At 60.4% G+C, this 26,674-nt stretch overlaps 1 protein-coding gene across 7 annotated transcripts in view; it reads left to right on the top strand.

The window, feature by feature from the left end:
* ZNF362 (zinc finger protein 362) overlaps window positions 1-21,909 on the top strand; it is a 37,433-nt gene extending 15,524 nt beyond the window's left edge. For 3 of the 7 annotated variants that reach the window (XM_019541363.1, XM_019541360.1, XM_019541364.1), the window contains 8 exons: window positions 13,238-13,301; window positions 13,702-13,911; window positions 14,111-14,357; window positions 15,084-15,426; window positions 15,926-16,150; window positions 16,885-16,963; window positions 17,443-17,601; window positions 18,056-21,909. In XM_019541363.1, coding sequence (XP_019396908.1) covers window positions 13,238-13,301; window positions 13,702-13,911; window positions 14,111-14,357; window positions 15,084-15,426; window positions 15,926-16,150; window positions 16,885-16,963; window positions 17,443-17,601; window positions 18,056-18,172 — 1,444 coding nt within the window. In that variant the 3' untranslated portion in view covers window positions 18,173-21,909. The remainder of the gene's footprint in view (window positions 1-13,237; window positions 13,302-13,701; window positions 13,912-14,110; window positions 14,358-15,083; window positions 15,427-15,925; window positions 16,151-16,884; window positions 16,964-17,442; window positions 17,602-18,055) is intronic. The other 4 variants (XM_019541365.1, XM_019541367.1, XM_019541361.1 and 1 more) reach the window with 3 other exon arrangements.
* The last annotated feature ends 4,765 nt before the right edge of the window (window positions 21,910-26,674 follow it).

Raw genomic sequence — 26,674 nt, 5'->3', positions numbered from 1 at the left:
CGGGGTTTGCTGGCAGGAGTGCCCCCAAGGGCCCAGGGAGTCAAGGTGGGGTTGGTTTGGCTTTGCACCATGAGGCGCTGGCCCAGTGCCACAGCTTGGGTGCAGAAGCAGCAGCGGGCCATCTTGCTGTCTCTGGAGCGGTCTGCTCCGCGTGCGGAGATGCCCTGCGGGTCCTGGAGTCCACAGCAACTCGGCCTTCACAGGGTGAAGGTGCAGGGCCGAGTGTGAGCTGGTGGTTTCCCTTTTAAGAAAAGCTGATCTAGGTGGCGTGCGCACCCCTTGGGAGACCAGTGGCAGTGGTTTTGTGGTGTGAGGTATTGCAGGCAGCACAGGAGGCACGCGCGCATCATGCAAGGAGCACGGCTAGTTTAGGCACTCCCTGTGTGAGCCACCTGAGACCGCTCCGGCTTTGCCATCCTGGGCCAGCTCGGGTCCAAGGAACGTCTTTCTGTCCGACACGTATATGTAACCACACGAGTGAAACACGGTAACAGGAACAGGGAGATGGGATCTAAAGCTGTGTGGGGGCAGCGGGAGGGCTGGCTGTGGGCTTGGCGGACGCAGGAGGCATGGGACCCCGTCAGCTGCTCTGCAGCGGGAGGAGCTGCTCTCCTGGCCCCCCGGCCTGGGCCGGCTCCGGTCACCTTTCTAATCATAGCCCCGACTTCCTGTTTCCCAGCGCCCTGCGTGTGGCTGACGAGGGGCACGGGCCTGGCAGTTTCTTCACTGGGGGGGCGGCAGGGATCTCCGGCTGCTGGGGGGCTTTGGGGCATCCCCACCTCCCGGCCAAACCGGGGACATTTCCCACGTTCCTTGCTTTCGTTAGGAGCAGGCAGCAAGCCTGCAGCTGGGATCTGGGGCTGAGATGCCTGAGACCCATGCAGACAGCATCCTGCATCCCTTGGACTTTCTGCTGCCCACGCTGGGTTTCCTCCACTTGGCCTGATGCGTGCTCGCCTCCCACTCGCTTGGTATCATGAGCGCCACTTTCCCACTGCCTAGCCTGGCTCCTCCATCTGCCTCCCCGGGACAGGGGCCCCCGCTGCCCACGTGGGTGCTGGGGGGCCTGGGGGCCCTGCATGCCCTGTGGGGGCCGCCGTGATCCCCGCTGCAGGCGGACAGGCTGTGCAGTCTCTCAAGCCAAGCGTGAGGGAGGTGGGACGTGGAAGCCATCGCTCCAGAGTCTGGGGCAGGAGCCTGGCTCCCAGGAGCTGGGAGCGCCACGATCCTGATCGCCCCTGCAGGAGGCTGCCTCTTCCCTGCGGCCCAAGGCGCTGTGAAAAGGCTGGGTCTGGTTCCTGTTGAATCCAGCAGAAACCTTCCTGGTGGCTTCAGCTGGAGCCCTGCTAATGCCGCGGGCAAGGCCCATGGCTCTCAGCTCTCCTCCAGCTGCCTGTGCTGCCCCGGGACAGCCGGGAGCGCCGCTGGCGGGGCAGTGCCGTGGGGGCCTGCTGCCCCTCCCTTCTGGGCGATTGCCTGGGCTGTTGCTGTACTCGAGTCTCGCCGTGGCTTGGCCTGGTGCCTGGAGGGGGTTGTGTTTGGGGCAGAGAGGTTGGCTAATGGGCTGGAGCGGATGCAGCCTGATGCGCTCCCCCTGCTCCTGTTCAAGGCAGAGGGAGGCATCGCTGGGACGGGGGCTGCAGCTTTCTCTCCAGACGCTCTTGGCTGTGGGGGCTCCCCTCCTCCAGTCGCCTCCCACACGCCACGGCTGCTTTGTTGTGGGCGCTACAGAGCACCTTCACGTTCCCGTGGGAAGATGGAGAGGCAGGTGGGCTCCCCTGTGTAGGAAGGGGCCGAGGCAGGCTGGGTTCACTGTGCTGTGTGGACCCAAGCTGCAGGGCCTGGCTGTTCCCCTCCTGCCCCATGTGGTGATTAGCAATGCTGCTGTGGTTTGTACGAGGGAGACCAGACGGGAGGCGGCAGCGTGGTCTGTGGGGCCTGGTGGCGTTGCCCACGATGCAGCAGCTGGGACCAGTGGTGATGGTGCTGCCTCTCCTCTGGGACCGTGCTGAGACCGGCCCTCTGCGCAGTTACGTGGCTGAGCCGCCGGAGGGGAGGGGGAGCAGCCGTCGGGGCGTGCGCGGTTAGTGGCAGGGCAGGAATGTGGAAAAGTAACTCTGTGCTGTGCGCCTCTGCTGCGGGGGAGCAGGAAGCCGGTGGGTAGCGCAGGAGGGGCTGGCTCTGGTTACCGAACAGGCCCCTGTTCTGTGGCTGTAGCGGGGGGGTCGGGGCAGGATAATGCAGCCCAGAGCACAGGGGCTCTGACAAGGAAGACGGTCGGCATCTAGGGAAGCGCTTGGTCCATGGCTCCTGCTGGGAGAGTGCCAGGCGAGCGCTGCTGTGAGCATTGGCCCCGGTACCACAGGCTTTCTCATCTCCCAGCCGGGCCTCGTCCAGGTGCCGATGTGACCAGGGTCTTGGGAGTGTAGAAGAACCACTGCATCTCCTCCACCCCTTTTGGACTGAACTGACTGAGCTGCTACTAGGGCTTTGCTCCATTTAAGTGTAACTTGCTGAGCGGGGTGCTTTCCATCGCATCCCATGGGGAGGCTGGTTGTCTGTTGCTCCATCTTGCTGCCTGTGCAGCTTCTCTGGTGCATGCAACTGTGTCCTCTGCGTTCCCTCCTGGGGTCCCCAGCCATCTTGCTGCCCATAGCAATTCATCCTGTGAACTTGCCCGGGAGGCTGAGCTCCTGTGGTCTGTTCCTGGCTTTGCTCCTGACTTGCTGCATGGCCCTTCCCTGTGCTCAGCCTCCCGTTCCTGTGAGGAGGAACGCAGCAGGACACGGGTCGCCAGGCTTTCCGCAGGAGTTGGGCCATGTTGTGGGTTTCAGGACTATCAGCCTTGCTGGAATTGAGGACAGTGAGTGTCTCCGGACATGGAGCCACCTGCTTCAAAGCCTTGGGCTGTTTCTACCTATGCTGTAGAGCCAGGGATGAGACCCCTGTGCACCTGCCCGCCTCATAGCCCTGGCCCCTCCTGTGGGGCAGCAGATTCTGGCCAAGTACTGGACTGGGGGGATACTGGGGTCTGATCCCTGTGCTGCTTTGCTTACGTTGGAGAGGTTTATTGTGGGGCCTGTAGACTCTGGTGAAAGGGGCTAAGGGCAGCACAAAGCAGAGGTGTCAGGTCATCCCAACAGCACGGAAAAATCTGCTTGGCTGTTCTGGGCCAGACCTACAGAAGATATACATGGGTCTGACAGTTAGGCGTGCTGTGCTTTGCCCAGCTGCACCAGGCTGCCAGGCTATCCTGGCACGGCAGAGCCCAGGATCCCAGTGGAAGTGGCAGTGCTGCTGGCTGCAGAAGTGCCAGCCAGCCACGTGGCTCAGTTGCTTCAGCGGTGCATGGCTGAAGCACACAGGAGTTGAAAACCTCGCAGCAGCAGCAGGTTTCTCTGGGAACAGGACTTGCTGAGCTTGCTCGGCCCCTCCCCGCTCTGACGCTCCTCCATCCCTGTCGCCAAGCCGCGCGTTTCCAGCTGTGCCCTCAGCTGACCTGCTAATCAGCGAATGCATCTCAGCAGCCTGCCCCATCCTACGCAGGGACCTTGCGCGTCCAGGGTACGCAAGTCACAGACAGCTGAGAGCTGGAGTTATTAAGGGGCCTGGAGGAAAACTGAGCTAAGAGCCCTCTGGTTTCTCTGGTGATCGAGAGCTGGAGTGAGGATGCAGGGGCCATCAGGGAGAAGAAACGCTCGTTATTGAGCAGTTACCGGAAAATCATTGTGCTCGCCAGTTCCCAGCAGATCTGCAGCATGGAGCGGGCCAGGGTGGCAGCATGCCCCGGGTACAGGGGCTACCCAGCACGGGTTGGGTGATACGTGGCTCAGGGGCTAGGGAAGGGTTTTAGCATTTACAATCTAGTCGGCAACCCCCTTCTCTGCAGTGCAGCCAGGCAGACCAGGAGCTCAGCACACCCTGCTCAGCACACAGGCAGTGCCACAGGCTGAGGTCTGCTGGCTCCTTGCTCTGCACTTCCATGGGAAAGAGGCCTGTTCTGGGCCTCTCCAGTGCATGCCGAGTGACCCTAGAGGGTCACTTGCAGGCTGGCTCCCCTGCATCCCTGAACCCTCTGGTCCGTGCAGGCATCTCCCCTGCTGGTCCCCAGGCTGGGCCAGGAATTCCTGCCTTCGATTGCTGCCTCTGCCACGATCCCCAGTGCAGCTTTGTTCCATTCTCCTCAGTGCCTCAGTTTCCCCACTGATAAAGCAGGGGGCATCAGTATTGCCTCTCCTGGCAGGGGTCTCAGTGCAGCTACTGCAATGTCTGTAAAGCTCTGAGGATGCAAACTGGTCACCACCACTGAGGGTTGATTTGTTTTGTATTGCCCCAGTGCTCCCTGGCCCTGCTCAGAGCAGGGCACCCTGTGCTGGTGCTATGCAAACAGGCACGACAACACAGTCCCTGCCCTGAAGGGCCCACAGGCTAAGTTAAGTCCGGATGCAACAAGTGAGCGTGATCGAGAGGAGGGGGAAGCCCTAAGATCTCTTAGGCAGCCTCTGAGCTTTGCATGATGGTTTGGAGTCATTTGGAAACACTCCCTCTTTTCTGATAAATAATCAGCTAATCTAGGCTGGGGCAGCCACCCCTCAGCCTGGCCAGCAGCACTGAGGGCTTTCAGTTGATGTCAGGTCACATGAGGGTCTCCAGGAGGATGAGAGCGCGACAGTCTCACATGTCAGGGAGGGCATGTTTGGAGGTGGCTGGAGAAGCTGGCAGACGCATGTTCGAGGCTGGCATGTCTACGGGAGCAGAGGGGACCAGGGTAACACGGGAGGAGGTGGGGACAGGTCTTCACTGCTCATGGCCAAGAGCTTTTGTACAGATTCAAAGACAGGCAGACGTAGCCAGTGGAGTGGGAACCAAGGGTTATTTTAGTGGCGTAGTTTTTAGGGGCTGGAGGCAGCAAGACAGTCGCCAGTGAAGAGGAGGTTGCAGTAACTCAGGACAGGGATGAGGAGGGCTGGGACTGGATCTTTGGCCTTTGCTCTAGCTGGAGAGGAATCATCTTAGAGAAGAAAAGAAATAACAGGACTTGAGTTAGGGACAGGGCGTGCAGGGAAAGTACGAGGGCCCCCGGGTTATGGGCAAGGGGGTGAAGTTCTTGGAGAAGATGGCAGGATTTGGGGCTCGAAGGCTGGCATGGGGCTCAGGAATCCTCCTGGCACCTGCAGCAGGGCTACGCAGCCCAGCCAAGAGCTGACGGGGCCCTGCCGCCCTGAGAGGGGATGCCCTCAAGGAGATCTGCCTGTCTTCCAGCAGCAGTCCTCAGGCTCATTGGTCACATCCTCGTTTCCAGGCTTATTTCACTGTTATGCACCCCGATGATGCCTCTGTCAGGGATAACGGCAGCAAGGAGCACCGGGTGGCACAACAATCGCACCCTGCCCCTTTGGCTTCCTGCAAGAACATATGCTTGGTCTTCGAGGGCCAATGTCTGCTTGATTTTCCCTGCCTGACTTGAGGGTAGCGTTGTATTAGGGTTATGGCTGGACTGGGATTTGGAGGAGGCAGACTCTGTTCATGACTCTCACTGGTTTGCTGTTCACCTTGTACAAGTCTCTTTCCATCTGCGCCTCAGTTTCCCTAGCTGTGTGGTGGGAGTGATGATCCCAAGCCACTTTTTGAAGTGCTTGGAGAGCTGTGTGTGCAAGGCTGTGTAACAGCCCCATGGTACTATTTTTTTTCACATTCAGTTTCATAATAGCTAGGGTCAGGAGGGACCTGAACAGATCATCTAGCCTGACCCCCTGCCACAGAACTGGGAAAGGCCCCAGCAGGCGGTTGCAGTAACTCGGGACAGGGACGAGGAGGGATGTTCTCTCAGCTGGTGCATGTGCAGCCAAGCACTACCCAGCAACTGTACAGTTAGCGAGCGGTTGCCTGCAGTAGGTGCTGATGCCGAGTCTCTTGCATCCCAGGGTGCGTAAGGAATCTGGTTGTCACCTCTTCCACTTCCGTCGTAACTGTCTGATGACTCTCGGGTATTTCACAGAAGCGTCTGCGCTTGGGCTGTCTCAGCCTGTGGTCATGGCTCTGCTGTGGGGGTACCAACACCCGCTGTTCCCAGGTGGGCTGGTTGCCCAGGCATCTGCCTAGACAGCGGCTTTGTGCGTCTGGCCTTGTGTCTCTTGCCTTCTGCCTCGCTGGTGTGTGTGCAGCCTGCCGTCTTCCTGACAGCCAGAGCCTTATGGCAGGCAAAGCCCTTCTCTCCCCTTCAGACTTGCTCTGGAAAGCGGGCTCCTCCAGGACTGAATGTAGATCTTTACTGTTGAATTAAGCTTCCCTGAGAGCATGTCGCTTCCTATCCGACTGCCTGTGGGCTGGCATGAGGGCCAGGAGGGCCGTGCTCGGACGGGTCGGTGGTGGCAGGTTCCTGTGGTGCTTGTTTTGACACCTGGATCTGGTGTCGATGGTGGAACATCTTGGCGATTGTGCATCTTCCCATTCTGGGTGGACAGAGGCAAACCAGCGTGGTGCTGCCCTGCTGGTGTGGGGTAGCCTGGGGTTTCTGTGACTCTTGGGGATCCTTGAACACGGACTAGCTTGGGCCATGTCTGTACTCACCCACTCTGATGCCACCATGAGCTCTCAAAGCGTGTACATGTCCACGTGCTCCTGGGGCCCCTGTGCGGCCCCCCGGCAGCAGCCGTGACACCAGAGTACAGCTGCCCTGGGCAGGCCCCAGCTCGTGGAGGGGCAGCAGCAGTTGGCAGCAGGCAGGGGAGCAGCCAGCCGTGGCAGCAGCAGGCCTCCGTGGGCAGCGTGGGAGGCCCTGCCGCCACAGAGTGGGACTAGGCTCCCGCAGAGCTGTGCCAGCAGAACCGCGCTTGGCCAGCCAAGGGTTGGAGGGCAGACTAGGCCTGTGCCATGTCCCCAGCCTCATCCTCACTTCTCCCACCATCTCCAGCAGGCTATGGTCCCTCAGGAGCTCACTTGCTTCTGCTGTTGGGAATCGATTCCCCATGTTACAGTGAGACGGCCCATCTCTTGCGGCGCCGGCAGCGCCCTGTGCCAGCTGCCAGCGCAGGAAGGCGTCCCCACCTAGCTATACTGGGTCCCAGCAGCAAGGATGCTACCGGATGGGCTCCTCTGCAGGCTGTAGGGGACCCGGTTTCTCTGCGAGTGGTTGTTTGTGCTGCCCTGGTTTCAGTGGCTGTGGGCCCCAGGCTGGGCAGGGGAAAGCCAGCACCAGTCTGTCTGCTGCGCTGTGGTACAGGCGCACCCCAAATCACCCTGATCTTGTGTTAGTTTTGGGAGTCTAATCATCACCCAGCTGATCTTGCTTTCCCAGGGCTGGGAGAACGGGTGCTTTCTCCTTGGGAAAGGGGGCAGCAGTCTCTGCTGAGTTTTAGAAGGGGTGAATTTTGAAGCCCTGACGGGCAGTGTGCTCCCAACATGAACGCCATGCCACTGTCTGTGGGGATCGAGTGTGTTACTGGTGCACAGCTGTGCAGCTTCTGCATGCTCTGAAGCGGAGGTGGCGCTAGCGCAGCTCGGGGGGCTTCGTGATCCGTCCCCTCTTGCTCTTAGGTAGCTCATTCGTTCCGTGCTGCCAGCGCACACGTTTCAAGCGGCCAATACCCAGTAATCCCCTTTTCAGCCTTTGGGCATGGTTTCTTTCTGCTTTGGATTCGAGGTGCAGACGCAGCTCCCAGTGCTCTTCGTTATAGAGGCCTGCGCTCAGTCCGTCAGACGTGATGTCTGTCCCTGGCTTATTGAAATTAGCAGGTGGCTGATCTGCAACTCAGGCCTAGCTCCCACAAACAGCTCATGGCCACTCGTTACCTTGAATACTTTTCCCTCTTGGCTTCAGTGAGGCTACTTAAGCCCCTAACGGTAATACATGCGCTCAAGGGCTTCGCAGGACAGGGTCTTGGAGCTGCCAAGGTGCCCGTTGACATCAGGACGGGACACTGTGCCCGCCCTCCTCCTGCCATTCCCTGTCTTGCTTTATTATATACCAGACACTGAGATTTTCAGAGTGATCTTTTCCCCGCATATTTTAGTCTCGCCATGCGTCTGTCCATCTGCTTTACATTGCGGAGTAGGCATTTTGTCTGGAGTAACCAGTAAGAGTTTGTCTAACTTGGATAATTGCAGTTGGACTGGTCTGGTGTTCAGTTTTGGGTTTGGGGCTTTCTACCAATGGTAGCCGCATCTTTCACACTACCCCCATTGCAAGTGGAAGCATCATTTACTCGCAACTGCAATGCCCTTTGTAAGCCTTGAGAAATGCTTGTGAACTCTTTGAAACTTCACAGAAGCAGAACTAATACCCACAGGAACTCACTTACGTGTGTATTTTCAAGGCACTAGCTTGGTGCTCAACTGATCTGGCTTTTCTTGCCCAAGTGCAGGCCCAGTATGTGAAGCAGAGAATATTTTATTTTGGGCTGTTCCTCCAGCAGTTGGTGCCAGACTATATTTCCATGTATATCTTTATTTAAAAAAAATCAGAAGGATTGCTGCATATCTGCACTTAAATTTGGCCTTTCAATTACAGCCAAAGACTTAATCCAACCTGTAAGCGATTCTGGACTTTCAGCAACTCCTTGCGTTCGCACTGTCTGAGGCTCGAGTTCTACGTTAGCTGTTAAGGCAAACAGGGGCTTTCGTGGTGGAGGCATCACTCTGGCGATCTCTACTGTAACGGTCCCTTTAAGCTTTGTAGGCCTGGAAGACGCACAAGATCTGTGCAATGCTGTCTGGTTGGGGGTGGCATTGACCCCCGGCAGATGCACAAATGCAACCTAGGGCACTGGCACTGCTTTGGTCCCTCCAAAAATCAGGGCTAAGCGGTACCAGGCCTGGGTGAATTCTCACTTGGATACAATTCCCTGCAACAAGTGATGTTGCAGGTTTGAATCCTAGCTCAGCAGGAATATCTGTTTCCTGTTGGGAGAGTTGTAAGCCAATGCTTGTTCCTTGCCCTTAGGTAGTATTTTATTTCCTGAATGTGACTGTAACAGGGTGGGGTCCCTAGGGATAGCCATGTTATCCCTAGGGCTCCTTAACTGTGCCAAACTCACCCAACAGGCACCCTCCATGGCTTGCAGGTACTATTAATATAGGGAGACTGCTCTATATTAGTAGTACCCAAGGGTCTCTTCTGGGCTATATGTATGGCTCCAAACCACCCCTTTACCACACCCCAAACCTAGCAGATGGTACTGACGGCACCTCACCTAGGCCTTGCTATAATTCGGCCCCTTTGTCCTCCCTGGGCTCTCGGCACCCCACTGGCACCAGGCTCTGGTCCCCCCCTTTGTCACTATGCCCCACTGGTGCTGGCACCTCTGCACCCCGAATAGCACACCCACACTGGCACTGGGGTGCCCACACTGTAGTGGGCCCCCAGTGAGGCCTCCTCCTTCCCTAGTAGCCTCACCCAAACCACAGGTATTATCAAGCAGCAAACAAACATGAGCCCCTGGGCTGTAACGCAACACAAAAGCTCAGGGTATGCACCGCCCCTTTAAAAGAGTAAAACTTCTTCTCTGGTGCTAGTGCCTCATACGCGAGAGTACCTTGTGGGGTCCCGGGGCCCCATGAGGCCTAAGGGGGCTGCCGCATCGCTGGGCCCTTCCTCCCTGCAGGCTCCTTCCCCTCCGGCTGCTGGCAGAGAACTGAGGTGCTTGGCCCCCGCCCTGGGGTTTATATGGGCCCAGGGCCCTGCCTCTTCTGGCCAGCTGACCAGGTGCAGGTGTGGCTAATTTCCTCATTAGCCGGTTGCCGTGGCAGCCTGTCTTTGGGCGCCCCCCAGGCAATTTCTGCTCTGAGAGGAGCAGGCACCTTGGTGCCCTGCGACAGTGACAGTAGTTTTGCTTTAAACTTTCCGGGTAGTGATTCCTTACTTACTGTGTTCTAGGCTGGTTCACAAAGACGTTGTCCTCAGCATCCAGCCTAGAGGTAGCTGCTCCTTCCCCCAGCTTCCTGAGCCAGTGCCGGGAGGGCGCCGCGTGAGGATGCACCGCTGGTGGAGCATTGGTGGGGGCAGCTAAGATGCGACTGGGCAGCAGCGAACCTGTGAAGTTGCCCATTTCTGTCTGTGGTCACTGGATTCTGGTGCCTTGCTCCTGTCCCTCTGCTTCCTTGGAGAGGAAGGAGCTCAGGCAGCCCCAGCAAGGCATCATCCAAGGGAGGCTGCATTTCTTAAGAGGGTGCAGCATGAACAGGCACCACAGCAAAGTCCCTTTGGCAGAAGACCCAGAGATGGGAGGGAGCCTGGCGGGCAGCTGCTGGTGCTGGTGGCAGCTGCTGCAGCCCAGGAAATACAGCCTGTAGAGCACAGCCACTAGAAACAGGAGGTAGAGCTGGTAGATGGGAGCAGCCTGCTGAGGTGTTTGGTCGCTTGCTGGTGCCCGCGTCCACCTGGGCCAAGGGTCTGGGCAGATGCATTTCTTAAGTCAGGCTCTGCCCTTTCCAGAGGTGATACAGGCAGGGGCCCCTCACCCTCTGGACACACGCTTCCCCGTGTGCTGCTGTGTCACAAACTTGCCCTACCCTGTTCCTCAAGGGACAGCTCCCACGGATCAGGCGCAAGGTCTAACAAGGCAATAGTGAAACACGCTTTTCCTTGCCCTTCAGAGACGGTGCAAAGTGCTTTCCCCAACGCAGGTGTGCTCCTTCCCGTGCCTAGGCTGTCACGCCCAGAGCGCGCCAGCGGCAGGGCTGGACCCTGTGCCCTTTGTCTTGCTGCTTGGGGCGTGTGGCTCGGCCCCCCAGGGTTGCAGCCCCATGCTGCCAGTGTGCTGCTTGCAGCCCTGAGACGGCCACAGGGCCCTGGGCAGGAGAGTCTGGGGCAGCTGTGGTCCAGGGTCCCAGAGGAGGCAGCCAGTGCAGGGGTGGGGGCACAGCAGTAGGAGCCTTTCCTGGATAAGCCAGGGGCAGGTCTGCAGCCCGGTGCGGGATCAGAGGCCCGCCATGCTGTCATAAAGCACCGTGGTGCTAGACAGCGCAGCTCCAGCAAGCTGCTTGCCTTTGTGGGGGAAGGGGACGGGGCGTGCAGGGCTGGGCCAGACCCTGCATCTTGTTCCGAGCGCTGCCTGGGGGGCCACGCGAGTGCTGGTCGGGGCGCAGCAGAGAAGTGCTGCTGTCAGCGGAGCGTGGGCGTGCGAGGCTGGCATGCACCGCTGTGCTGGCAGGACGGCTCCTGCCGGATGCCACCATCCCCGCGAGGGGGCGCGGCGACGGCTCTCCCCACAGTGGCCGTGAGCCTGGCACGAGAGCCTCTGCAGGGTGCTGCAGGTGCCAGGCACAGGCAGCACTAGCACGGCCGGGGGTGTGTGCGTGGCTTGCGGGAGAAACCAGAGAGCTCAGCCAGGAATCCAGAGCGTCAGACCGCTCTGCCCTGCTGGGGCCTTTCCCGGTTCTTTGCAACAAAAGAGTTGCTCTAGAGTGTTTCTGCAGTCAAAAAGAGTGGAAGCTAAGAGCTGGCCCTTTCTGAGCCTGCCAAGGTGGAGACCTGCTGCCCTAAGCCGTGCCACCAGCTCGGAGTCGGTCAGAGCTAATTGCTGCCTCGTGAGAGTGGCCCAGAGGGCTTGTTTGCAGTGATGGTGGCTTGAGCCATTTATGTCCCATGATGGGCCCTGCCCTTCTCCGGGCACGTTCCACACGCACCCAGGACCCTGCGTTCAGCTGCCTTTGCTGCAGAGACAGCATTCAACTAGTGTATCTGTGACGTGGGCAGATGACAGCATTCCCCCAGGCTGCGGGATGCGGCCAGGGCTGCTGAAGTGGGTTGTGAAATGCAGTGGAGGAGCTGGGATGTCATCCCAGCATCTCCAGTTCATGCTGTAGGGTACTTCTGCCTGGTCCGGAGAGGTGTGTGCTACCTGAAGCGTGGCCCCTCTGCTGCTCCTTGCTCTGGGCCAGTGGGGTGCTCCTGGCTTGCCAGACTGTGCAGGTCCTGTTTCCTGATGTCCCTGTGCAAATTTTCAGTCCAGCTGCAGCTGCCAAAGGCGTGTAGGACTGAGCCTTCTCGCTCTAGCACCTCGCTGTCTCTTTGCAACAGGGGTCAGATTGACTCATGCAGGAAGGGAGGCAGCCAGTGACGGACGAGCGGGCAGTGTGTTGTGAAACTGGAAGCATCAAAGCCTCCATAATTCTGCCACATTATAAATGACATTTCCATATGTGAGGAATGCAAATAAGTATTATGTCGTTTGCAAACAGGCCCTGGCGTGCCGGCCCTCCAGCCTTGTTGGACACTTACGTGTAGTGCTGAATTTCCAGAGGCCTCTGGTTTGGGCTGTCCGAAGTTATGGCATGTCTGGCTGGAGACTCCCAGGGTGCGGCTTGTTGTGGAGGCCCTGCCCAAGTGGCTGTTAGGTGTCAGTCCTATGAAGAGGCAAGGCTGGTTCAGGCTGGTGCCTGGGGATGGGGCAGGGGCTTGTCTCTGCCAGGAAACCCACCCCTACTTGGCCTCTGTCTGAGCCCTGGAGCGCAGGATTGGGGAAAGCCGCATCCAGGGCTGAGCACGGGGGGGAGGCCTGAGACCTGCGTGTGTGGCTGGGGCGGAGTTAGGGGAGCGTGCCAGGAGGTTCGTGGCACGTTCTGCGGGTTGCCCCGCTGCGTTTGCCAGGGAGAGGCAGTGGGGAGGCCAGGCCCCCAGGCTGCAGAGGGGAGCCGAGCACACGGTTGTCGGAGTAGTGTTTCTCTGACCGCTGGGCTGGCCTAGCTGGGAGCGAACAAGTCCCTGCCTCGGCTCCAGCCATGCAGAAAGGGAGCAGGGCTTTGGGGCACAGCCGCCTGCTGAGCATGGATAGGCTGAGAGGCAGCGGGCATTGCTACCGCTCTGAGGCCCCTGGGCCTGTCTGCTGCATCCCGTCTGGGCGAGGGATGCTGTGCTGCTCAGGAACCAACTCTCCTGGGTTGGCATCTCCCACCTCTGCCCGGCTGGAGGGTGTGACCTGGCCTGGCCTGGCAGGCTCTAGCGAGGGTGAGTGCGAGGCAGTAGTCATCTGCAGCTGTATTCGGTGCGTGCGCCTCCAGGGAGCTGACCCGGGTCCCTGCGGCTTCTGGGAGCCCCGGCAGCCGCGTGGCCTGTGGGTGCTGTCTTGTGTTGGCGCGATCCCTGCATGGTCTGTGCTGCATCCGGGAGGCGTGCTGGGCCCTGCAGGCAGGCATGGGAGGGGCGGCGCTGCGGGGTGGCCCAGTGGTCCCAGTGGGGCAGGCGGGCTCTGGGTGCTGCAGTCAGTTCCAGCCTGCAACTCTCTCCTTGTTCTTGCAGGATGGCGGAGCCTCGCTTTAACAACCCCTACTTCTGGCCTCCCCCTCCCACCATGCCCAGCCAGGTAAGACCGCCTTGCGGCCCCAGCGAGAGGGGAAGGACCAAGCACCAGCCAGCTGCAGGGCAGCGAGACACTGGGTCGAGCTTGCAGCTGGTTGTGTTGGGGCCAAGGAGCCCTGGCAGGGCAGCAGGACCCGGGTCGGGGCTGGAGGGAGCAGCTCCTGGGAGAGATGGAGGGAGCTGAAGGATGTGGGCAAGTGGTGGCGAAGGAGGGGCCAAGAGGCTCCGGGTGCAGGGGGAGGGGTAAAGGTGGTGTGGTGGGTATGGGGGGTGCTCTTGAACCCGTCCTGTCCACAACAGCCATTGGGAGGAGACCCCAGTCTGACCCTGGGGCTCAGCAGGGATGAGCTGTCCTCGTCTGCTTGTGACCCAGCGTGACAGCTCCCCTGCTGTCGCCTGCGCAGGGGCCTGTTGCTACCAGCACAGGGGGTCAGTGGGGCAGCCTTGGGCAGTGGAGGCAGCACAGCACGCAGTGCTGGTTGACAGTGTGGGGCAGGAGCCCAGAGCCACATACTCGTGCCTCGGGGCAGGCCTCGGGGCAGGCCGTGGGGATGTCAGACATGTCGGAGGCAGCATCCAGCCCCCAACAGGCACAGCGGAGCCCCCCTGAGCAGGTGCGGTGGGAGCAAAGAAACCCTTGCGTGGCTCTGGGGTTGGGGGGCAGCTCTGCGCTTGCCGGTGGGTGCAGGGGCACCTCCCGTGCAGGTGGGGAGCAGCTGGTGCCCCTGTGGCAGTGCCCCTCCCTGCTGGGGCAGGTCCCTGCTGTCCTCTGCATCTGCCCGTGACCCATGCACCCGTCTCTCCCCTTCCCAGCTGGACAACCTCGTTCTGATCAATAAGATCAAGGAGCAGCTGATGGCAGAGAAGATCCGGCCCCCACACCTGCCACCCACCTCGGTCTCCTCCCAGCAGCCCCTGCTGGTGCCCCCCTCGCCCGCCGAGAGCAGCCAGTCCATCATGTCGCTCCCCAAACTGCAGCAGGTCCCAGGGCTGCATCCGCAGGCTGTTCCCCAGCCTGATGTAGCCCTGCACGCCCGGCCGGCCACCAGCACCGTCACAGGTAAGGAGCTGGCTGTGCGAGGCTGTCGGTGGTGGAGCTTGGCACCAAGGTCTGGGGGCTTCACACTGACAACTGGAGGTGTTTCATGAGAGGCTGCACGGCCACTTGTCAGCAATGCCCATTTTCACCCATAGATATTCCCCAGGCCTCTGGGCTTCGCTGGGTGTTCCTGTCCCCTGCCCCTTTCTGCTACATGTCAGGGTGTTTTGAAGCCTTCCCAGAGCCGCTGGGTGTTGGCTACAGCCAAGGCCGGGACTTCAGCTGGACTGCGCTGATTCTCCTGCTAGAAGCAAAGCCAGAGGTTCCTGGCTAAAGGGTCTTGCCCCTCTGCTCAGGATCAGACTGCTGCCGTATTTGGGTTCAGGAAGGAGTCGTACCCCTGCCCTGGTCAGATTGGTACGGGCTGTGGGGGTTTTGCCTTCCTCTGCAGTGGGGGCACGGTCTGCCTGGGACCCCTCTATAGAAGCAGGACGTTGACTGCCGCGGTTCCCCTGCTTCCCCTGTGGCAGGTTCAGGCGTTAGGTCTGTGCTGCGTCAGAGTTGAGGGTCGTCTTTTGTAGCGTTTAGATTACAGTGGTCTGGGCTGGTTTGGGCAGGGCTTATCCTGCCTCAGGATGTGGCCTCTGGAGCTCCCTTCCAGCCCCTCTGACTCTCTGACGTGGTGTGGACATGGACATCGCACAGGGGTGTTACTGACTGCCCCTTCCCCACACTTCTGTCTCCCAGGGCTAGGGCTGGCCTCCCGTGCCCCGGCAGTCAGCACCTCAGAGACCAGCACAGGCACGGGCACCGGCACCAGCACACCCTCCACCCCCACCTCCACCAGCCAGAGCAGACTCATCGCCTCCTCGCCCACCCTTATCTCAGGGATCACCAGCCCGCCCCTCCTGGACTCCATCAAGACCATCCAGGGCCACAGCTTGCTGGGGGCGCCCAAGTCGGAGCGCGGGCGGAAGAAGATCAAGGCTGAGAACCCGTCGGGGCCGCCTGTCCTGGTGGTGCCCTACCCCATCCTGGCCTCGGGCGAGACTGCTAAAGAGGGGAAAACCTACAGGTTGGGACACAAGCGGTACAGTACCACCTCTTCCTACCCCAGAGGCCTTGGGTGGGCCACCCCCACCGCACGACCTGCCCTGCCCCTGCCCCTGCCCCTGCCCCTGCCCCTGCCCCTTCCTGCTGCTCTCACCCCCGGGGCCCTGGCTTGTACCAGCTCCTGGTTTCCACGGCCAAGGGAGGGTCAAGTCATGGCTGGCCAGGCCTCTGCTCACCTTGCAGTCGTGTCCTCGCAGGCTTTCCCTTGAGCAGCCAGCCTGTAGGATGCAGCAGGCCCAGCCCCCAGCGGGGCGGAGAGGCGGGGGGTGAGCCTGGGCAGGCTGCCAGGCTAATCTGCCCAGTGCCGCTCCTGTGGGCAAGACCCCCGTGCCCCACGTTGTCCCTGACCCAGGGCTCCTGCATCCACGTGCTGCTGGGGGTATCCCGCGGGCATTAGCAGGCTCAGGCCAAGGGTCGGGTTGCGGACTCTGCTCTTGGGACACCGCCTGAGCCGGGGACCTCTTGCTGTCCCCCAGGTGCAAAGTTTGCCCCCTGACCTTCTTCACCAAGTCGGAGATGCAGATCCACTCCAAGTCGCACACCGAGGCCAAACCCCACAAGTGCCCGCACTGCTCCAAGTCCTTCGCCAACGCCTCCTACCTGGCCCAGCACCTGCGCATCCACCTGGGCGTGAAGCCCTATCACTGCTCGTACTGTGAGAAGTCCTTCCGCCAGCTCTCCCACCTCCAGCAGCACACCAGGTGAGGGGCTGGGCCGCAGGCCTTGGTGGGCTGGGCACGCCTCCCAGGTGAGGCTTTGGCTCTGGTCTGATCGAGTTATTGGCCCCCACTTTCTCGCTGGTGGCTGAGAAGCTGCAGCGCTGCATCCCCCGGACAGTGCCCCGGGGCTCAGGAGCCCATCCCGGAGCGCGTGGGCGAGCACAGGACCGTGGCGCTGGTGGGCCTGGGGGAGACTGGGGTCGGGGCAGTTGTGCCATGCCTGTATCGCCACCCTCCCCAGGATGTGACAGTGGCAGGGGGCTGCCACAGTGTTGTGGTTGCCATGGATATGGTGTTGCTGCCCCCAGGGCAGATGCAGAAGGCGCCACCAGGGGGCGGCAGCGCTGCAGCAGCTCCTGCCTGGGGTGTGGGTCCCCGCGCCCCTTCCACTGCCTCTGTCCCCTGATCTAATGCTGGGTGCTGCATAGGTCTGGACCAGCCCTGCGCCCGCCTCTGCCCGGCTGGCTCTGCAGGGCTGGGATGCAGCTCGTGACTCATGCAGCCCATTCAGGAGGCCCAGGGCAGGGTGCAGCCCCGTGCCCTCGCTTCAGGCTCTTGCTGCCCCAGCCTGTGGGCCGGGATGGAAGAAGGGAGAGGCCTCTGGCTGCGCTGGGGGCTCAGAGTTGATCCGCCCTGTGGCAGGGTGCTGGGCCATGCACCCAGCCAGAGCTGCCACTGCTGCCCTGCCTGACCTCCCACCTCGCGCTGTGTTGCAGAATTCACACTGGTGACAGACCCTACAAGTGCCCGCACCCCGGCTGCGAAAAGGCTTTCACGCAGCTCTCCAACCTCCAGGTCAGTGTGGAGGCCCTGGGTGCCCACGTGCTCCTGGCACAGCGCAGGGGGTCCCCGGGGCCTCGGGAAGGGGAAAGCAAGGGGCAGTACGCTGGTGGGAGCAGGAGGGCAGGAGGCCCATGGCGGGTGGAGGAAGGAGGCAGGGAGTTGATAAGGTCATGGAGCTGGCCCCCCCTGCTTTCTGGGCAGCCTGGGCCTGGCCCCAGGCAGGACTGCAGGGCCCCGTCACAGGGCTGAGGGGCTTGGCCTGGAGCTTGGGAGCGGACCGGACTTTGCCAGTCATTGCGCTCTCTGCCCCATCTCCAGGCCAGGGCCCTGCAGAGCCAGGAAGGGTTGAGGTGTTGCTGTTTGGTGCTGAGCTGGGTGACGCCATCTGTGGCTCCCCGTGCAGGGTTCCCGGGGTGGGGGGCGCAACAGGGTCATGGGGAGCTGGCGGGGGGTGGCAGTGTGGCACTGGGTGACGCCGTCTGTCCCCACAGTCTCACCAGCGACAGCACAACAAGGACAAACCCTACAAGTGTCCAAACTGCTACCGGGCGTACACGGACTCAGCCTCACTGCAGATCCACCTCTCGGCACACGCCATCAAACACGCCAAGGCCTACTGCTGCAGCATGTGTGGCAGGGCCTATACCTCGGTGAGCGCGGCGCGGCGCGGCACCTGTGGGGGTGGGCAGCATCTCCTGCCTGTGCTGCCCCAGCCCCTGGGACGAGGGCAGGGTCCTGCTCCTTGGCCCAGTGCTTCCACGGGGACACTCGTGGGTCCATTGCTCAGGAAGGAAGGGCCCTAAGGAGCAGGTGGGCGCTGGAGGACCCTGGCCCCAGGCACTCACAGACCAGCTGAGGGGCTGGTGAGCGAGAGTCCCCTCTGGCCATCCAGCTGAGCTCCCAGGTCCCTGGGGGAGCCAGGGCAATTGTCACAGTGCAGCTTTCCATAGCACGGTGGTGGGGCAGGGGGGACAAGCCGATGGCAGGGACAGGCCCCTTCTGGGCACAGGACTCCTGGGGCGCTGAAGTCCAAGCTGCAGACGGGGCGCGGGCCTGGCGGCTCCCAGCCGCACTGCTGACCCCGGGCGGTCTCTGTCCCCTCAGGAGACGTATCTGATGAAGCACATGTCCAAACACACCGTGGTGGAGCACCTAGTGAGCCAGCACTCGCCTCAAAGGACGGAGTCACCCGGCATCCCAGTGCGGATCTCACTCATCTAACCTGGGGCTCCCTCCCTCCACCCCGCGCAGCCCTCCCTCCCTCCAGTTCCAGATCCTCGGGGCGAGGGAGCAGCTTGGAGACGGTCACGAGAGCCACCCCCAGCACCACCGCCGGCGCCCAGGCCTGCTGGGCAGCGGGCACGACAGCAACGAGCCGCATTCGTGGGAGAAACAAATGCATTTGTGTTTGGCCCTGGTCCCTCCCATGTCCCGTGGAGATGCCGGGACCCAGCCCGCAGTTTTGGTGACATCCAAAGACGATTTCAGAGCACTTTGAATCTCTGTGTTTGGTTTCTTCTTTCTTTTGTTCCCATTTGTTTCTCTGCCCTTCCCCTGGCCACTCCTTCCCTTTCTTCTCATTTTGGATACAAATATATATCTATTTATTGGCCAAGAAGTTGGTGCTGCTAGAACAGAAAATCAAACCCGGACACAGACTCGCTGGAGGCCGCGGGGCAGGGCAGGACCCAGGGCCAGCGCTTGGGCTCCCCCACCGTCACTCTCAGGAGCCCCTGGGACATGACCACGGCTCGGTGGAGGGCCGGCTCTTGGCATCGCTGACCTCTCCTGGACTCCTTAGGAGCCGCTGTGAGGCCGGCGAGAGGGGAGAGGGTTCATCTGTTGGCTGGAGAGTGAGACCCCGCGCAGGCAGAGGTGGGCATGCAAGCAGTGGCCTGGTGCCAGGCCTGCCTGGTGCTCAGCAGCACTGCAGGAGGGAGACCTTTGCCCCGGTGCCTCCGTCCCTGGGGCACGTCCTTCCATCCTGCCGTCCAGCTGCTTTGGGACGCCGGCTGCTTCCTTCGACGTACCTTGTGCTGTTGGTGCTGCGCCGCATTCGCCCACCTGCCCCACGGCCATGCACGTGCCCCACAACCGCGCTGGGGCTCCCTTCACTGCCCATGCTGAGGCTGAGGTAAGTGCAGGGCCACTGGAGGACTCGCTTGGTGCTCGGCCAGGCTGCAGCCAGGGCCGTGCAAGCCAGGGGGCAAGAGCAGGATGTGCAGGGCGATTCACAGGCACAGCCCCCAGAGCCGACACCTCCCAGTGCAGGCGCCGTTGGCTGTGCGTGGCCGTGGCCGTGGAGGGCGGGAATCCCAGCGTGCCGTGCTTCCTTCTGCTTGACCCAGGCAACCTCCAGCCCGATGCAGACAGGGCATGGCCCACTGTGGACAGGGGTCTCTGCCAGCCGCGCCTCCTTGGTAGAGACAAGGGCAGGGCACCGTGTGCAGGGCAGCGTTTGGCCCAGGAGCCGGCCAGCCTGGGAGCAGCCCCACCTTCCTAGACCGCTCCCTGCCATGCTGGCGCGAGTGGGGCAGGCGCTCGGGCACGGTGTGGAGGAGAGAGCTACAAGTGGGAGCTTGGGGCTGGTAGCCGCTCACTTCCTGCCCCCCGCCCTGCTGGTGTAACTAGAGCTGTCTGCAGCCACGTGCTCAGAGGAGATGCATGTGCCCAGGGCAGGGGCAGCAGGAGCATGATTCTGCTCCCCGCGGGTGCTGAGCTCTGTGAGCTACCCCGAGTGAGCTGAGCGAGGTGGCGCGGGGACGGAAGGACAGGAAGTGCCCACGAAAGGGGAGCCAGCTCTTTGTGAAGCCGGTAGCCCTCCTGCGCCCTCTGCCAACAGGGCTGCAGACCAGGAATGTCTCCGTGCCCCAGAGACGTGCAGTATGACAGAGCCCTGAGCAGGTGGTGCCGCCAGCCCCGCCACACTAGGTCCCCTCCTCTCCATTGTCTGTGTGCCTGGCACAGCTCCAGGGCACATCCCCTGCACTGCCAGAGGAGTCACAACATGCCCGTCTGGCCCGGCTGCCAGGTGCCACCCCACAAGCAGCCAGGCCCTGGTCCACTGCAGTGTCCAGGCCCTGCAGACATGGAGGTTGGGGGTGGCTGAACAGCTCTTGCAGGTGTTGCTTGCATGTCCCTATTGTGGTTGGGATGAGGAGAAAGTCTGCCGATGGTGTGGAGAGCCCAGGAGACCAGCTGGCCAGGGCAGCCTGCGCGTTGGGTGGCTGCCGGCAGTGAGCAGAAGGCCTCCGGGGTCAGGCACAGGGTCCTTTGAGCCCAGCCCTGCATCAAAACCACTTTGGATCCCTGTTGAACGCCCTTCACAAGCTGAGCCACCTCCTGCCATGTTCAAACCGGGTCCCAGGGCCCAGCTGCGTGTGGTCTGACTGATTGAGCATAACCCACCCATAACCCAGCTCGCTCCCTGTTCAAATCCAGATTGAAAATGACTGAGCAGGGCCCAGCGGCTGTTTCCAAATACTGCCGTGGTCAAGATATCTCTGCTGGGGCCTGCAGTTGTGAGCAGCTGGGGCTGAGCCCGCTGCCATGGGCTCAGGAGGGCAAGGGCAGGCTCTTGGGGGAGTCCAAGTATGAACGCAGCTCCCAGGGTCCGTGGAACAGGCTGGCGCTCGCCTGAATGAGCACAGGGGCCAGCGGGGAATAGGGGAGCAGATCTCACCCCTGCTGCACCTGGGACCCAAGGACCGTCTACGGTCTGCCCTGGGTGCTCAGAGGGGGCTGCTCGCTCTGTCCTGGGCCGTGTGGGTCTTCCTCGCCATTGGACCAGCCACACGTGGTGGACTTTGGGGCAGTTGGGCTGGGGGTGACTGGCACCAGGTGCCCTCCTCGCCTCTGCGGAGGCCGAGCAGAACTGCCGACAGCCCCCTCCAGCCCCAGAGAAAGGGATGCAGCAATAAGGAGGAGCAGGGGGGCAGTGCCCGCCCTGACTGCTGGAGAGCCCAGCACCACTGCAGCCCAGCTGGTGGCACTGGCTGCAGCGCTGGTTCTCCAGCCGAGCGTCTCCCAGGCCTTGGTGTGAGAAGCACTCCTGTCACCCCCCGCTCCCAGCGGGGCTGTGCCAGGGCTCTTGCAGAGGAGCTACCAGAAGACGGGTCCTCCAGCCACAGGGGTCTTTAAAAGCAAAATAGGCCCTCCTGCCCCCAGGGGAGGGGACGCGCTTCTTGGCCCCCAGCGCTGACTCCGCAGTCCCAGAAGGTCACGCCACGCAGGTGACACGGATTCCACAGTTTGGCAAGCAGACTGGCTCCTCTGCACATCAGCATCCCTGCTCGCAAAGCCATGCCCGCCCTGAGCGCGTGTACATAGGACCTGTGTACAGAGAAGGAAGAACAGCCCCACCTCCCAGAAAGACTAGACAAAACTCATATATATTATGTACTCTTCGGTTCCGTTTTGGATATTAACTGTGTTATTTTTTATACACTTTTTAAGCCTTAACTATATCATTGTTTTACCAGGTTGTTTGTTTATTGCCTACTCCTCTGTTTATTAATTTGAACCTCTTTTTATTCCTCGGCCCTGTCCCCTGCTCTTTGTTTCTGACGTGATGTTGTACGATATTCAATATTGTAACCTTTTTTGTCAGCATGTTAATACTGTGTAAATAGGCCTCTTATACATACCGTTAACACATCTCTTCTTTTTTTTCATTTGTTTCCTTTTTTTTCTATATGAGAATCCAGGCCACATGTCTCTAGAGCTAGTTAATACCTTATTAAAAAAAAAGAAAAAGGAAAAAAAAAGCCCCCCCTCCCCTGTTTCTGTCTTGCATTGTGGTGAGTGGGAAGCCCTGCAGAGGCTGTGGCTTCCCAATGGAAAGTTTGCATTATGTTTAAAATCCAGCCAACTGACCGGCCGGCGTCAGGAAAAAAGAAAAAGAATTTTGCTCTTTGTATTTCTCTGTTGTGAAAAAAATAAACTGTACATGCAAACTCCTGAGAGGCTGCCCGCCCCGGACTCTTTGTTGTGAGGTGACCGGAGGCTCGAGCCAGGACCCTGCGGTGGCTTTGTGGACGAGAGCTGGTGGGCTTGGCCTCGGGCCTCTGCCACGAACTCACGCTGTGCCACTGGGTAAGTTGCTTCAGCTCCAGGCAGTTTCTCCAGGTGCAGATGGAAATCACGAGCCCATTAGATGCACGAGCAAGGTGGAAGGGACGATGCAACTTGTGCGGGCTGGGCGCAGGGCGCTGTACAAAGCAGAGGGGGCACAGCTGGACTCGGCCGCAGCCTGGAGCAGCCAGCAGAGCACAGGGCATCCATCCTGCTGTGCTGTGGCTGGCCATACCCACTTGGGTAACTACCCATGCAGGGGGAGTGCCGTAGCCTTCAGCGCCCAGGCCTGGCTGCACCCTCTCTTTGCTAACCCGTACAGAGCTTAGCCAGCACCAGCAAGGGGAAGCAGGGCTCTGAAGCTTGCCGGCTGCTGGGTATCTCAGATACCCAAGCAAGTCCCCAGGCAGGAAGCATTAGAGTGGGACCAAGGCTATAAATTCCCAGCACAGAACTGGGTGCTTGGCCTTCACATGAGGCAGGGGCCACGGGGCTAGCGGGACTGTGACGCTCGCCTTTGATGTGAGTGGGGACGACCGTAAGGACCCGCGGGGTCTCTGGTGGCCTGGTTTGCCAAGTCTGCACGGCTGTGGCTGAGCACGAGCAAGCTGACGGCAGTGGACGCAGTGGGTCTGAGCTTGTCCCAGTGCAGCCAGTGGGAGGTTGAGTGCTGCTTTCGGGGGGTGGCAGGGGCAGATGTAACGAGGGGGGTGCTCTACTTGCCCATGCCAACCCCCTTGTTGGTGTGCACTTGTCCGGGGATTTGACTCCTGGGAGGAGTCAGCACATGCACACGCAGCCCCTCGGCTGCCTGCCCTCACCCAGGAGCAGCAGGCAAGCCCCCACGCTGTAGCCAGTGACACTTGGCTGCCCAAGTGCCAGGAAATCCAATGGGACCGGGCAGCTCTCACACCCTGGGCTTACATACTGATATTGCCACCAGAGGTGCTTTGACACTCCTTCCTCCCTTCTAAGTCTTTACCCAGTGTTATTAATCACATGGGAATAAGCCAAATGCAAAAGCCCCCTTGGTCCAGCCCTGCTGTTTTTACAGTAGGCAGAAACCTGAACGCGAGAGCGCGGATGTGCAGACAAGCTGGAAACGAGCAGAGCCTCAGCATTGACCCGAAGCCGTCTGCATAGCCAAGCAGTGGCCTGGAGCTTGCTAACATTGTCCTGCAGCTGGTGAGGCCTCACCTGGCATCCCGTGTCCGGTTTTGGGCCTCACACTTCAAGAAGGATGTGGACAGATTGGAACGAGTCCAATGGAGAGGGACAAAAATGCTGGGAGGTCTGGGAAGCTGACTGACAAGGACAGGCTGGGAGAACTAGACCTGCTGCTGTACAGAGGATAGAGACAGACTTTTCCCTGTGGCTGAAGGAGTCAGAATTGGGAGCAAAGGTCTCAGACTATGACAGAGGAAATTTAGGCTGGTAATCAGAAAGGATTTCCTCACTCTAAGGACAATAAAGCACTGGAACAGGCTGCCTACAAAAGGTGCAGACTCTCTAGCCCTGGAAATTTTCAAGAACAGGTTAAACTTGATGGGGAGGATCTGAACAATTCCTGCCCCGCCCCCTCAAACTGACTCCCCCCAGCCTATTCATTGGTTGGATACCACTGTGAAAGTTTGTGATGGTCACTTCACCTCCACATAGTGTTGGAAAACAACCGACCACTACAGCTGCCTCCATGCCAGTAGTTTTCATCCTGAACACGCCACTAGATCCAGCATCTCCAGCCAAGCTCTACGTTACCACCGTATCTGCTCTGATCCCTCCGGCCAGGATGGATGCCTAAGGATCTGGAGCAGGAACTCCTACGGTCTCGACACAACCCTAAAACTGCAGCCACTCAAAGCCACAGAGTCAAACTCCAAGCCCTGCTGTGACCTGCTGCAATATCAATCCAAGACGAAGACAACAGAGTCCTTCTGGCTGTCACCTACAGCCCTGGCTTGAACACCTTAGACACGTCATGAAATACCTCTGGAAGTGTGGCCATCTCAAGGTAGCCACGGGGGACAAATATGTCCTGGCTGACAGGCAGCCCCCAGTCTCACACGGCATCTCTCCAGCAACAGGCTACCTGACTCCTCTCCAGGGCTCCGGATCTTGCTCCAGCCCCAGATGCATCAATCTAGACCACAACACTGCAGACAACATGGGTTCACTCACCTGCTCCTCTACCAACATCATATATGCCACCCCCGCTTGCAGTGCTCCTGCTGTCTGCATTGGCACCTTCTGTGCAAGAAGGAATGGCTCCTGACCTGACCGCAGGCCCAGGAAGTCGGACACCTGTGGCCAAACACTTTGGTTTCCCCGGATGCTCCATTATTGATGGGGAGGCAAGGTGTTGGCAGAGCCTGGAAAGAGCCGGGTCAGGGGAGGCCTTCCTGAGAGCTGTGAGCAGAGAGCAGCACTGCAGGGTGCAGGTCTGGTCCCTGACTAAAGCCTGGGCTAAATGAATGACAGAGTGAGGTAGACGATGCCTGGATGAGACGAACAAGCAGAAGGCTGCAGGGCTGCGTGGAGTAAGCATGAGGCAGGGGACACCAGGGCCTGCAGGTGGTTAAGGCTTCTCACCGAGCTCTAACAAGATCATGTCAGGTGAGAAATGCCGGATCTGTGGCGAAGGAGCCTTCGGGTGCCTGGTTTCAAGAGCAAAGGAGTCGTCCAAGACTGCTAGCGACCGGTGACCCACGCCTTGGGAAAGGGCCATCAGACAGGTGAGAGATGTCAAAGCTGGTGGCAATCACTTTGCATTGGAGCCAGCTATGGCTATGCTCACCTGGCTGCTTACGAGGTTCGGAGCCAGTCTGGGCAGGGCTGCGGTGACTGGCCCGGTGCCCCAGCTGCGACACACCAGTGTTGGCGGAGGCCCCAGCAGGAGCTCTCATGCGGCCGTCGAAGTCCAGCAAACCTGTGAATCTGCTAAACACCTCGTCACGGACAGAAAAGGAGAGGAAGTGGCGAGCTGCCACCGTCTGTCAGCGGGGATCCCCCAGCCCATAGAGGAGCCCGGGTTTCACTGGGAGGCTGGAAGCACCCAACGGCACGTGGACGCCCCGGTTCACGGCGCTGGGAGGTGAGCATCTGTTCTCTTGCCTGCTTCATGGGTCTGGGGCCCTCTCTACTGGGCACAGAGCGTGATAAACAGCTCTCGTCACCACTCTGCACACTCCCCCCGTGCACAGCCCGCCAGCCGGGCACAGACTAACAGCCTGCTTGTCCTCTGCACGCCCCAGCTGCGTGTAGGCCGTGGCCCCTGGGAGAGCAGTGCTGGGAGGGAGGATGCTGCCAGGGCCGGGAGCTGGCCACAGGCTTCACTCGCCGGTGCTGTGCTGCAGGCACAGAGCCGTTGCTGCCCCCCGGGTGCCCGTGGCAGTGTCGGAGCTGCTCCCTGCCCTCGATCTCTCTTTACAGGATGTCGACGAGAATTGCCTCCTTGTCTCCTCAGCTCAGTTCCTCTTGCCAAGATGCAGCCACGAGCTCACCTAATGTGCCCTCCTCGTCCCCCCAGATCCTGCTTCTCTCCCTACAGCTCTGCCCCGCTGGACAGTCCCCTCGCTCCCCTCAGACAAGCAGGTTCCAGAGCTTCACTCCTCCTAACCGATGCCGGAGACAAGGGGAGGCCGGCCCCAACCTGCCCGGACATGAGCCACCTTAAGTGCCGGTGTCGGAGGAACTGAGGCTGACGTCCGCATTCCCCCGGCATGAAATCATCGTGGGGAACAAAGCGCTGCAGCTCCTGTGCAGCCCTGGGACAAGAGCCGCTCGGGCTTGCCCTTCCTGGCTGTTGGCCTAGCAGCGCGCAGGGGTGGGGAGCAGCGCAATACGTGGCTTAAGGAAGCACGGGCCCCACAACCCAGCACTCACAGGGGGTCAAACTTCTTCGTGCCACAGGGAACCGGCAGCCACACGGGCTTTGTGCTTCTGCACATGGGGGTGGGGTTGTGTGACTGCGGGAAGAAGGCCTTGTGCTAACAACTGCCTACAAAGCTGGGGCCTGGCACGGGGGTGGGTGCGGGGCCCTCCCAGGCTTGGTGCCTCTCTTCTGCTGGAAGCTGTGAGCAAGGCATGGGGGGGGCGAGCATATGGCCAGTGCAAGGGGTGGGGGCACCCACAGGGGCACGGGGTGCGGGACTGAGCCCAGCCAGGGAAACCCTCCCCTGCTGAGAGCCGTGGACCCAGGGGCTCGGCAGCACTGAGCGCCAGCGGGACGCACCCAAGCACAGGGCCACGGGAGCCTGGGCCAAGGGGTCAGCGTGCAAAGGACTGGCTGTGGCTCCCCAAGACTGCTGCTGCCTGCCTGGGGCACCCCAAGCCCAGGCCTCAGCCTGCCTTAAGCACCGATGGGCTTGGGCGGGCAGGCAGGGTGTGGGCATTGTCTGCGGCCAGAACCCAGCCGTGTGTGTGTGTGTGTATACACACACACATATACACAGCTATTGTGTGTACGGGGCTGATAGATTTTGTGCATGTGAGAGAAATATATAATCTGCCTTGTCTATGCCTTGTGTGCCTATGTCCTTAGACCAACACAGCTACAACCTACACCCCTGCGTGACGTTTTTTATATATATAAAAATGCTGCTGGCAAATCCACATCTTCCCACAAGGGGGCGTCCCCTTGCCCCACCAGCA

The sequence above is a fragment of the Crocodylus porosus genome, unplaced genomic scaffold (assembly GCF_001723895.1).
Source record: "Crocodylus porosus isolate Cpor-Errol unplaced genomic scaffold, CroPor_comp1, whole genome shotgun sequence".
NCBI classification, from domain to species: domain Eukaryota; kingdom Metazoa; phylum Chordata; order Crocodylia; family Crocodylidae; genus Crocodylus; species Crocodylus porosus.
This window is presented reverse-complemented; position numbering and strand designations above follow the sequence as displayed.